Here is a 13,108-nt window from a genome sequence, read left to right as displayed (position 1 = left end):
GATAGAAGCCAGCATAGTCACTTCCTGCTAAATCAAAGCATTCAGCCTCACTTTAAGCTAAATATTGAGACCTTCTCTAGTATACCTAGTGGTGGGCTGAGGTTCAAAGTGTTTCAGCTGAGCTCTGGCCTCATTGACTTAAAACATCTTAATGACACTTTGTTATGAGAGTCATTAGGCCCAGAGTCTGTAACACGCTCTCTGTGCCCTGCCTCTGCTAGAGCAGGCACTATGTAGTGAAGAAAGCGAGAGAATGTAGGACAAGTCCTACTGGCCTGGCAGGGGTCCCACCTAACTCCTCATGACGTGTCCAGGCCAGGTGACACCTGCTCGAAGGTGTGGATAGGCAGTTAATTTTATGGAGAGTAGGAGGTGTGGGCTCAGCTTTTTTTTTTTTTTTCTTTCCGGGAGGCAGTATCTGAAGGATATTCATTCTCTCTTGAGTCTAAACTTCATGCAACAAGCAGCAACTGGATGCTATTTTAAAATAAGCAAAAGCCACCAAAAGATCTTGGTCTGGGTCCTTGTTTGAGAGAAAGAGTTGGTTGAGAAGTGTTCCTTGGTCAGGATTAACCCAAGGGAAAAATCCAAGAGGGAGAGAAGATCTGTGGGTTTCTTACCCCAGCCTGCAGGAAGGCTATGCCATGAAAAGGTTCTGACCCATTGACACGCAGCAAGTTGGGCGGGGAACCAATTCTTCTTTTGAGGTTTGGAGGAAAAGAGAGGAATTCTCTTGTTCGCGGTGTTTGAAGGATGGCTTCTCCATTTCATCAGCTTCACGTCCTGGTCTGGAAAAATTGGCTAGGCATCAAAAGGCAGCCGGTGAGTAAAACAAGGGAAGGGGTCCTGGGGGAAAGGCTCCAGACAATTTTAAAATGTAGTGTTCATGACAGGTAAAAAGAGAAGGAGAAGAGTTTTAAATCATTTTCTAAAGCAGGAATGAGATATTTTGAAATCATCCCTGCATCTGTCTTACAGCTAATGGGGTGAGTCTAAACATGCCCCCAGAGCTGCCTTTTGATTTCAGTAAATTAAAAGGATAAACCAGGACATGTCCCAGGCAAGAAAAGGATACATCTTGTTACTGGTTGAATTGGGACTTGTGTTGAATTCTAGATTTTGGGCCAAAATGCTTTCAGAAATTTTCCTAATGAATTCTGTTAAAAATGAGATGAGGAAAAGTTTCAGATGAAAGGTACAATAAATGGGGGAGAAATGTACTTAAAAACCAAAACCAATAGAAAGGTTGGTTGATAAGAAAAATTATTTACTAGAAATGCCAAACAAAGGTTAATATATATGTGATGCTTCAAGAGTATTATTGAATCACTTTACTGCTACAATCTGTCTACTCTGCTTATTGCAGCATCTTTTTTTGTGTGTGTGCTCTTACACTCATGTTTGCTTTTTAAATTACATAGCCAGCTATTACATCCTCACCAGATAGGGTGCAGGGAGATTGAGAAAGGAACTGGCTTCTGTGAGTTGTTGCATATTCAGAAGAATGTTTGAAAACTGGAGAAATCCAAAAAGACATTCGATATACTTCATTTTAGAAGGTATTTCCCAGCCTAAAATTAATAATATAAATATTTGCAAATAATATGCATCATAGAAACCAAAGTTTATCTATACACCTTATCTCACTCTAGGTTTGCTTGCAGTGCCTGACACCTTACTTACTTACTTACACCTTACAAGTGTTCTGATGTATATAGTACAAGGGAGAAGTTGATTTGCCTTTGTGAATTTGGTGGATAGGATTTAAACACAAGGCATTATGTGATTACACGGGTGTGGGTGTGGATATAAAATTTTAAATCATTAATATTTTTACTTCATTGTTCTTAAATCAGAAACAACACAAAAGTGAAACTTTCCAGAATTTTCCCACAGTAGGTTCTGTGTGGAATTCAGCAGGGAAAGAGTCTGGGTAGGTGGAGGTGGTTAGAAGACAAGAATTGGCTTCTTGGTTCTATTCCTCACTAGCTACATGACTTAAAGAGCATATCACAATTTCTCTGAGCACTGGTTTTCCCATTTGTAAAATGGGCATCTGGTCTACCATATCTGTCTCATAGGGTGGTAAGAACCAAATGTGCTAATGTATTTCAAAGTGCTTTATAAATGGTGAAACACTTGGCAAATAGATTATAGAGGGATTTGGGGCAATGTCTGTGTCATATTTTATTCAAAGTAATGGTGAAAGGAAATCCAGGGGAAGGGAGAAAGAAAGAAATTTATATACAGTAAAGTTCCTAAGTGATGAAAACTCAATAGTTAAAAATAAAAGAATAAAGGAACTGAAAACGTATATCTGTTGCTGATAAGCTGAATGCTAAGGTGGTATATTATCCTTACAATTCCATTTTACCTAAAAATTAAAAATAAACCCTCAGGTGAATAGATTTTTTCATTAAGAAATTTTATCTTTAGAAACTTTAATAAGTTCCTTCCTCATCTGTAAAGTAACTGGCATATCAATTTTCTACTTTAGAGTTTTTCTCCATTTTAGTCAATTTCTGCTGGACATGGCATATTTACAGAAGGTGAAAGTCAGGCATGCTAAAATGTTTTCACTATGATAACTTATATTATTCCTAAGTAACCAAAATCCCTGAAAGCCCCTGATAATAATACTTTTGCCTAGGGAAAGAGAATACATGAACTATTAGTTCATTTTGGGACCTCAAATGATTCAGATCTTAAGAGCACCTTGAGAGAATGGGACCTAGCACAGTCTTGGTTGCAGGAAGTGAGATCATTAAAAGTCCAGAATTTGGGGCACTACAGAAGGCCCACCAGAATCCATTATGAGTAACCAGAGGGACAGAAGAGACCTTTAGAAAATGGTGATGCCAAAAGGAGAAGGAAAGACAATTTTAAGTGGAGAGGTAGAGGGCAAAGAAAGGTGTATTTCCTCATAGTTTTGCCTAGAGCCAATCCTGTGTCTTGGCACTGGAAGAGAGGACTTGAGGACACAGGTGGAAGGGATATATGTGTGCCAGTGTTACTTAAGAGGGAAGAACAAGAAAATCAAGAGGTTGGAAAGTTAGGAATAAAAAATCTAAAAGGAGATAAATGTTTTTAAAATGTGAAAAGAGAAAATATAGACAAATTAGAAGACAGAACATGAAAAGAAGGGGTATATAAATTGGAGGAGAAGACAAAGTCTACTTTGTATAGGAAATGGACTTTGTCATCCATCAATCAGTTATTTAAAATGCAAGTATTTTTATCTCTGTCTTTGTAATTGTTCTGAATATGGCACTTTAAAAATATACTTTTATACCCAGAAGAATAGAAATTAAGTTGTGTGACACTGGAAATGTATAGTCATTAGTGAACGTTAAGGAAAAATGCTAGTATCACCTCCATGCCATCCTCTTCCATTTTGTTTTCAAGAGAGTCAATCACAGAGCAAGGCAGTAGGAAGGATAGTGTATAGAGGAAGAAGTTAGGAATCTATAAATGGAGATGCAAAACAAGAAAAAAATATATAGTAAAATTAATTAAAGTTGAGTGGGGATGACTGAGAAAGTTTATTATAATAGTATATACTAGACTAGAAAGTGAAAAAACAATTTTAAACAACTATGCAGTCTAAGAAGTAAAATAACAATGGAATAAGCTACATGTTGACCTGGCTGCAAAAAAGGGAAGGCAGGATTTTTATTTATTTATTTTTTTTCGGTACGCGGGCCTCCCACCGCTGCGGCCCCTCCCGCCGCGAGCACAGGCTCCTGACACGCAGGCTCAGCGGCCACGGCCCACGGGCCCAGCCGCTCTGTGGCATGTGGGGTCCTCCCGGACCAGGGCACGAACCCGCGTCCCCTGCATCGGCAGGCGGACCCCCAACCACTGCGCCACCAGGGAAGCCCAGGATTTTTAATTTTTGAGGTGACTTTCCTCAAAATTGTTCTTAGAGTTAATGTTTCTCTCTTTTTTGTAAAATCAAATGTCAGAATTCTGAACTCTTTGAGATTATCTAACTACCTTGATTTTACAGGGCCCCTGAGAGCTCAGAGTACTTGTCCAGAGTCACATAGTGAGTTTAAAAACACAAAGTTATATTTTACCAAAAATGGATCTCTTCTTTCCATTACCTCCTGCTGCTTCTCTATTGCTCCTAAGTTGAGTTTCCTTTCCCAATATTCTCTAATCCCTGCTCAGAGTCCAGCCCATCAACAAAGAGATCATATTCGCTAAGGAGGCCTTAGATATTGCTGTTTTTCAATGTTAGTGGTAATACCAATTCTCAATTATATTGCAAAAAATGAATACTAGAGGAGTGTGAAAAAATACATTCGGCACCAACAGAAATGTTAGGCAATAGAGAAAGTCAATCAGATGCAGTTGCTACCCTGCTGGTCTTGTAATTTAACTATAAAAAATAATGGAAAAATGAGCATACATTCCACCGGAGATGGTTAGCAACAGAGAGGCTCACCTAATGAGATGCTAGTTAATGACAGGAAACAGAGTCCTGTGACAGCAAAGGCACTGAAGTTTCAAAGACTAGATAGTGCAAGATAAGAATTTATCTTTCATTAAGAAGATGGATTCTAAATAGGCATATCAAGAAGTGACTACAAGTCTCTATAGAAGTGGAATCTAATTCCAGACTTATGACCTAAAGAAGGAAAATTAACTTCAACTATTTATTTTCTGTTGTAACTATTTAGCTGGTGGATCACACTTTAGCTCAGTTGATGATAGACATAGTTTTTCTATCATAGATATCCCTACAACTTGATAAACTTCTAAAACTGGATCAAATTTGACACTTCCTCCCCAATCCTCACCTTGCTCATTTAATTTTCCCTCACAATGGCTAAAGAAAAAGGAAGACTTAACTTGAAAATTTTGGAACAGGTTGGTCCATTCATTAAAATAATTTTTTGATTAAAACAATTTAGAATTAAACTCGAATTTCAAGTTTAATTCTAAATCAGATTAAAATGAATTCAGTCTTGCACAAGTCACTCAACTACACGGTCAAATGTTCCAGGCCCTTTTACCTCTTCTGGATCTGTTCCATTTACTCCCTTAAGCCCTTTTAATTGTTCAAAAAATTTGTATCTACTTGTTCATTACGGTGCCTGGCACATAGCAGACATGCACATTTTATTAGTTTAGTCAAGCAAAAAGTAAATGAGATAAAGATGTTTTAGAAGTGGAAGCAATAGAGAAATAAATTAGCTTAAAGCCCAATAAAAATGTGTTATTTTCATAAACATCAAAGAAGGTTTACCAATCTTCAAATTGTATTATAATCTATAAATATGGATTTCAGAACATTGGCTTGATCCCGGTTTTTAGACGGGTTATTTATGTAGATGGCAGTGTTCACTAGCAGGAAGCCCAATTAACAGAACTCTTGTGCCACGTTTGTTTCCTTGTTTTGGGGTGAAACTAAGGTTTATTTCACATCTAAAGTATCACACTCTTAACTTCTGAATATGAACCTTGGAATCCCCTTGTTAACACCAAGTAACAGTCACCTTTGACTTAATAGACAATGCAAAAAGGAAGGAATAGAAGAGGAAGAAAAAGACTATATACTTTATATAGGAAAGTTTGGGCGATTTTTATTTTCAGGTTTGTGATAAAAAGTTATGATTCTAGGTTACAGCTCGACCTTTAAATGACTTTCAATGCTGTCATAGGCTGAACTAATAAAAGTGTGGTATTGCAATCAAAGAGAGCAGCTAGTAATCTATTCTGTAGTGGTTTGGCTGCAAAACTTAGTGGTTAACTGTGCAGGTGCTGAAGTCAGGCTCCCTGGGTCCAAATGTCAGCTCTAGCATTTAGTGGCTTATGAAATGAAGGCTTATTTAGTCTCTTTAAGATTCTAATTTCCCATCTGCAAGAGGAAATGAGGTGATTATATTAAATGAGATAGTGCATGTTAAGTGTTTAACGTAGCACCTTGCACATTGTCAGCAGTCAAATATTAGCTGTTATCATTTGGAGTACTTTATTGAATTTTGATATTAATTTTAAGAAGACCACTTGACAACAAGAATTCACCCAGGGGAAGATATTTTGAAATCATATTTAACAGGGAATTGCTGAAGGAACTGGCATTGGTACCCAAGAGGAGAGAGGATTTTGTCTCTATTCAAATATTTGTAGAATTCTCCTGCCGGAGGGGAAGCCAAACTAAGACAAATAAGTGTTAGTCATGGGAAGGAAGATATCACCTTGATATGAGCAAAAAAATCGGACAATGTGAGTTGTCAAATAATGAAGAAGTCTTGTGAAATATTGAACTTCTAGTCACCAGAAACATTCAAGTACAGGCTGCATAACCATATTGCAGAAATGTTTTCCCTAACTTTTCATGTACCAGTCATTCTGGACTTATTTCTTTTCCTGGAATATTCCACCCTCTTTCCCGTTTGTGGGTCTTCACCCATATGTTTCCCCTGCTTGAAAGACTCCCACTTCTTTCTTATATTCTATCCAACACACATATCCTTTCTTCTGCCTGACCGTTTTTCATCTTTTAGCTTTAGATTCAACTCCCCTTGCTTTATCTTCCTTTCACACTCTTGACTTCCTATATCTTAGCATTATCTATTACATTTGGTGATAATTTATTTCATGTTTCCCTTCCTCAAAAGACTGAAAATTTTAATTGCTCTATCCTCAGTGCCTGGTATACAGTAGGTGCTCAATAATTTTTTATTGTGTTAATGAATGTATAAGCCTTATATGAATGATTACTATAGTGTATGTTAAACTGTAAGTTTCCTTAAGACTCTCCAAGACTGTGGTTTCATGGAGGGAAATGGAGAATCTTCATCCTAAACATTTTACTTTTATTTATTTTCAGAGTTAAGGAGAAGAATCCCCATTGAAATCTGGAAATTGTACTGATATTCAGTATTATTCATTTCAGACATAACTAACTTCTAACCACTCGAGTGCAAGGGATACAAACTCAAATATCTGTAAGGGCAAGACAGGTAATGTAACTGTGTGAAGTGGGACAAGCATAGATGGTAGGAAATGAGGACATTTATGATTAAGACTAGAGAGTGAATATCCTACTTACAGGCATTCAAATAGTAGTAGTTTCTCAAATTTTTAAATATATAGTAATACATTGATTTAAAGTTCACTTGTATCTTATTTTCTTATTTACTTTCAATGAAAATAAGAACATAATAAAAATGATGGCCACAAATGGAATCAGGTGTACTAACAATAATTAGAATAAAGGGTTCTAACAAAGTAATGAAGTGTGAATGACTTAAAGTTGAAATTATGTGCTCTGCCAAGATTTTTCAGAAAATTAGATTTGAAAGGTTTTCAGAGATTCGAAACAAAAGTTCTCAGCAAATGCAGAGGCAAATGTTACTAGGTAATTCAATTGAGTTAAAAAGTACTACAGATCTTGTAGTGAATGGAAATTTTGGAGTGAATTTACATTTGGTTCGTTCAAGGAATTTCTTAAGATTTAAACCTAGAATTTTGAGTGGATGACCTCACTGACTTCAAGGCCACTGAAGTGTGTCCTGTCATCATCATTAATTCTCCAAAACTTACCACCTGTGTTGTGCAACAGGATAGAGTTCCTAGATAGAAAGCATGTTTTTTTCTCTTTAAATCTCTTTTCTTGGTCCTCTTCTCTTTTGCTGTCTTTTATTTATTTTTATTTTAAAATTTTTTAATAGATTTAATTAATTAATTAATTTTTGGCTGTGTTGGGTCTTTGTTGCTGTGCACTGGCTTTCTCTAGTTGCGGTGAGCTGGGGCTACTCTTCGTTGTGGTGCGCAGGCTTCTCATTGTCGTGGCTTCTCTTGTTGCGGAGCACGGGCTCTAGGCACGCAGGCTTCAGTAGTTGTGGCATGTGGGCTCAGTAGTTGTGACTTGCAGGCTCTAGAGGTCAGGCTCAGTAGTTGTGGCGCACAGGCTTAGTTGCTCCGTGGCATGTGGGATCTTTCCAAACTGGGACTCGAACCTGTGTCCCCTGCATTGGCAGGTGGATTCTTAACCACTGCGCCACCAGGGAAGCCCCTCTTTTGCTGTCTTTTAAAAATTGGTTCTGGATTTTCAAAAAGAATTACTTTTAAAATAATTTAAAATTTTTTAATTTTAAAATAATTTAAGGAAAAGTTGCACGAACAGTACAAATATATTTTTTCTAGAGCTAGTTGAGATTGATGCCCCATTACCTCAGATACTTTAGTGTGCATATTTCACAAACAAGGAAATCCTCCAATATAACCCAATACCACCATCAAATCCTTAGATCCAATTCAAGATTCACCAATTCTCCCAATCATGTCCTTATAGAAAAATAGTCCAGTCATGTTCTGTATCTAGTTTTCATGTCTTTAGTTTCCTTCAGTCTGTAACAGTTTGGTAGTCTTTCCTTGACTTTAATGACCCTGACACATTTTGAACATTCAAGACCAGTTGTTTTGTAAGGTATCTGTTGTTTTGTAGCATATTCATTTAGTAGAGACTCAGGTTTTTTACCTCTGGAAGGAATACCACAGAAGTGATTCTCTGTTCTTCATATTGCATCACATCAGGTGGAGCATGATGTCAATTTGTCTCATTTTTTTTTTTTTTTTTTTTGCGGTACGCGGGCCTCTCACTGTTGTGGCCTCTCCCGTTGCGGAGCACAGGCTCCGGACGCTCAGGCTCAGCGGCCATGGCTCACGGGCCCAGCCGCTCCGCGGCATGTGGGATCTTCCCGGACCGGGGCACGAACCCGTGTCCCCTGCATCGGCAGGCGGACTCTCAATCACTGCGCCACCAGGGAAGCCCAATTTGTCTCATTTTATGGGGAAATATTTTGAGACCAACTACATATTCCATTCCTCATTAAACTTTCAATTTATCTGTTTCCTTATACATTTATTTATATTTACATAGACTCATGGATTCCTAATTTATTCAGTTAGATATACTCTTTTATTAACATAATATCTTTAATGTTTAATTTTGGCCAGTGGGTCAGATTTGATGCTCAATTATGGTCATTTGCAGGTATCTGTGTTGTTTTTTTTTAAACAGAAGGAAGGGTCCATGCAAATACTCTGTTTTTGTTTTTGTTTTTTTAAAGAAGATGTTGGGGGTAGGAGTTTATTAATTAATTAATTTATTTTTGCTGTGTTGGGTCTTCGTTTCTGTGCGAGGGCTATCTCTAGTTGTGGCAAGCAGGGGCTACTCGTCATTGCAGTGCGTGGGCCTCTCACTGTCACGGCCTCCCTTGTTGCAGAGCACAGGCTCCAGATGCGCAGGCTCAGTAGTTGTGGCTCACAGACCTAGTTGCTCTGCGGCATATGGGATCCTCCCAGACCAGGGCTCGAACCCGTGTCCCCTGCATTGGCAGGTGGATTCTCAACCACTGCACCACCAGGGAAGCCCCGTATCTGTGTTTTATTGATGTGTCCCCATCATTCTCTGAGATTCTCTGAGCAGTATATTTAGTGCTCTTCTGTCTATTGGTCTACCTACCTACCTATTTCTTTCTATGTATGTATGTATGTATCTAACTATCTCTGTGTCTGCATACATTCTACATATATTCTATAGCTCTGCTCAAGCTTGGAAATGGCAATACCCTAATAGCAACAAGCACACTTAGCTCTCATCCACTAAAAGAAGCTAGTGTTTCTTGAAAAAAATGGGTATTTTCAGGGCTGGGACAGAGAAAGTACACAATGAGGCAGAAACAACTTGTGGGACTGGAAAGAAAGAAAGAAGTTATACACACACATTTATCGCTATATTTCATGAACCAGCAGTTCATAGCCATATCTTTAATTGTACCCCAACACTACCGGGTTCATTCTAGTTTCACCCTTTATCATGTTTATAATTTTTCTGATGGATAGTGAAAAGCCAGACTCCTCTAATGTGGGATATGTTTACTTTTAATCAACCTTCCTATATGAAACCAATCACCTGCTCCTTGCCCTGCACAGACAGCCTCCTTACCCGACTTGGGTCCTGACACCCCATGTCTGGCTGCTGCACTGTGGATATCCTCTTCACCTTGCTAAGGACCCACCTCCCTTACTGTGTCACTGTGGTGCCCCGAGTCCTAATGTGAACTTACCTTGCTGCCCCACCTAAGGGATTTTGGGCACTGAATTTTTCAGAAAGGGGAAAGTGAAGAGAAAGCGAACAGAAGGGAACATCTCAATAGCAAATAAACTCTGGAGAAATAAAAAGAGACAAATGCCACGGCCCACTAAGGAATTGTAAATTACTCAGTGTGCATATGCCCTTAGATGTCAAGAATGCAGGGAGTATGGAATGCAAGTGAGGTACAGAGGCACATGTGAGATGATTAAAATATTAGCAAAAATATGAAACTCTTAAAAACTATTTTTCCCAAAGTTTTCAGGTAGCCCCAATGTCTGTATATGTAAAATCAACATTTTAGCCTTTTCTCCAAACAAACAAAAAAAGTCATGGCTCATCGGTTTAATATTTGGATCCTTGACATTGCATTTGCTTCTAGGTTGTTTATGATAATATTTAGAATGGTGTTGAGAGCAATCCTGCTGCTATGAAAATTTAAATTTTATTTCTTGCTTTTGTGATTAACTTGTCAACCTTAACGTTCCTGAGATCACAGTGTGGAGGGCTTTGGATTTATTATCCTTCTAAAGTGCTGTATGCAGAAATGTTCTCCAAACCTCTCTGACCTAAAATCCTGGGGGAAATCTTGTGATAATAGATTGTTTATGGGCTTGCGGTGGATTTTACCTAAAACAGGGTGCCTTAAACTACTCTGATACTGCATTTTTGTTTGGATCTAAATCATGTCTAAAATTAATTTCAAAATTACCAAAACATCTGCATGAAACCATAAAATTATATCAACCAAAAGATAACAAAGATATCCCATGACATATGTTCTTTATTTGAATGCAAATGTACATTTGTGTTGGTGTAACTGATCTCGGTTGCTCACTGAATTCTCATGAGGTTGCTATGGAAAATGAATAGATGTTCCTAAAAGTAGCTGTGGGGCACTGAACCTACTCAGATGAGTACATTTTTAAAAGGATAACTATGGCTTCAAATATAAAACCAATAAATCCACAAACATTAAATATTTTTAACCTTAATTCCTTATAGTCTACATTTCAAATGAGTCACATAGAATAAAAATTGTACGTTGTATGTAGGATCTTCAAAGAATAGACTCTAATTTTCAAATATATCAGAGATAGGCTAGATTAATAACACATCTTATATTTTCATAACACGCATGTTTTTCCAATACACTTTCTGTAGTACTTTCGTATTTCGTATTCCTCGGAGCAGCATGATTTTTTTTTTAATGCTATCTTAAGTATCTTGGTGTTAACATCCTTGTCCTCTGCTCTGCTTTCCAACTGGGTATGTAACTTTGGATAAGTTATGCTAACCCTCTGCAACCCAGAGAATAAAAAAGGGAGTTGGATCAGATCAAGGCTTCTTAGCCTCTTTTGTGCTATGGATGTCTTTGACAGCCTGGTGAAGCCTATGGCCCTTCTAAGAATAATGTTCTTAAATCAGTGAAAAAAATACAATTGCAAATAAAACCAATTATATTGAAATTCAGTTATTAAGGTATCGAAAAGCAAGTTTATGATACGGTAGTGCATGTTCATTCTATCATTAAATAAATAAATAAAGGTGAATCCATGACTGCTATAATTTTAATGCTGTGATGAGTATAAACAGCACTTTGAAGTATCTGCAACAACACTAATATGATTTGAAAATATCTGTGGTTTCTATTGGTGACAAAGTCACAGGTACTTCTAATAACATTGTGGTTCCTAGCCTATATTCATCATTAATGGAAATACTAAAGAGTCATAAGCTGGAGAAAATAAAAATGTGATCATTTTTTCCTGTCCAAGTTTAGAAATGCCCAGAATTCTGTGCATTAGATGATCTCAAAGGAAATTTCCAACAAAAATATTCCAAGACTGTAAACAGTCCTGCTAGTTAGGTAGGGTGGTGTGCATTTAGAATTCCTCTATTCCATGTGTGGACCATGGACAGAAGCATCAGCATCACCTACCTGGAGCTTGTTAGAAAGAGATACAGTACCTCCGGCCAGCCACAGATCTACTGAATCTGAATCTATGTGTTTACAGGATCCTTAGGTGATTTGGTATGCACATTAATGCTTGAGAAGTGCTTCTATAGATTAGGCTGTTGAGCCTGTCTGGGAGCTTTTAAGCTCTGGTTAAACTGAGTACCTTAGGATTCCCCAGATCGACAGTCAACTTCCTCCATTTTCTAAAACTTGCCCTTAAACCCAAAGTTCTAAGAATTTGGTGACAGATCTGCCAGCAAGGAGATCAGTGCTGATAGAGACACATGGAGATTTTCATGGAAAATTAAGGTTGGGAGTTACTTAAGGATCAATAGTTGAATGGGTCTAGATTGTTTTGGAGAATTGAAGAGCCCCAGGCAGTAGTTTGAGATTTAGCAGAAGCAAATCTCTGAAAAATGGGGGAAGAATGAGAACAAGTCTGACTGCATAATCAGATAGAAACATAGTTTAACTATAGGCATAGTTAATGTTCTTGTGAATACATGTTTTTCACTGCTCTGGAACCAATTTTATTGGTATGTAAAATATGAAGCAGATAGTGTCTTATGAACTGCATCATGTTTACTTGGGGAGGGAAGCCACTCCTGAGTGTCTTACAGTGAAATTTTCTAATAGAAATTTCAATGTAATATTCATTTATTGAACCTCTATTCTATACCAGTGGAAATTCAGGGATGAATTAGACACTGTTCTTGCCATAAAAGAATTACCAGTTCATTTCATGAGCCAAGCCAAAGAAAAGATATATTGATAAAAAGAGTATAAGTTCTATAATAGAAGCAGACACAAGATAGTATTTATAGTGGTTTGGAGGGGGTTGCATAGAACTTTAGGTTTCTGTTTACTCTTTTACTTGTTGACTCAACCATTCATTCATTCATTTGTTCAACAATGTTTATTGAGCCATCAGCCAATGTCACACACTAATCTTTATGCCTGAGCGTAGAATGCTAATATTGGAAGTGGTAAGATACACCTTGGTCGAAATTAGGTTGGGTTTTATATGCCCTGTTTAT

General features: G+C 37.6%; 1 protein-coding gene across 2 annotated transcripts in view; it reads left to right on the top strand.

Moving 5' to 3' along the window:
- Nucleotides 1-753: 753 nt before the first annotated feature.
- Nucleotides 754-13,108, top strand: part of ABCA12 (ATP binding cassette subfamily A member 12) — a gene marked incomplete at its 5' end in the record, with an annotated part of 187,496 nt that continues 175,141 nt past the window's right edge. For both annotated transcript variants that reach the window (XM_081242250.1, XM_081242249.1), the window contains one exon: nucleotides 754-822. In XM_081242250.1, coding sequence (XP_081098376.1) covers nucleotides 754-822 — 69 coding nt within the window. The remainder of the gene's footprint in view (nucleotides 823-13,108) is intronic.

Source organism: Mesoplodon bidens (genome assembly GCF_964165515.1).
Source record: "Mesoplodon bidens genome assembly, chromosome: 8".
NCBI classification, from domain to species: Eukaryota; Metazoa; Chordata; class Mammalia; order Artiodactyla; family Ziphiidae; genus Mesoplodon; species Mesoplodon bidens.
The sequence above is the reverse complement of the archived record's forward strand: the minus strand, read 5'-3'. Positions and strand labels throughout refer to the sequence as shown.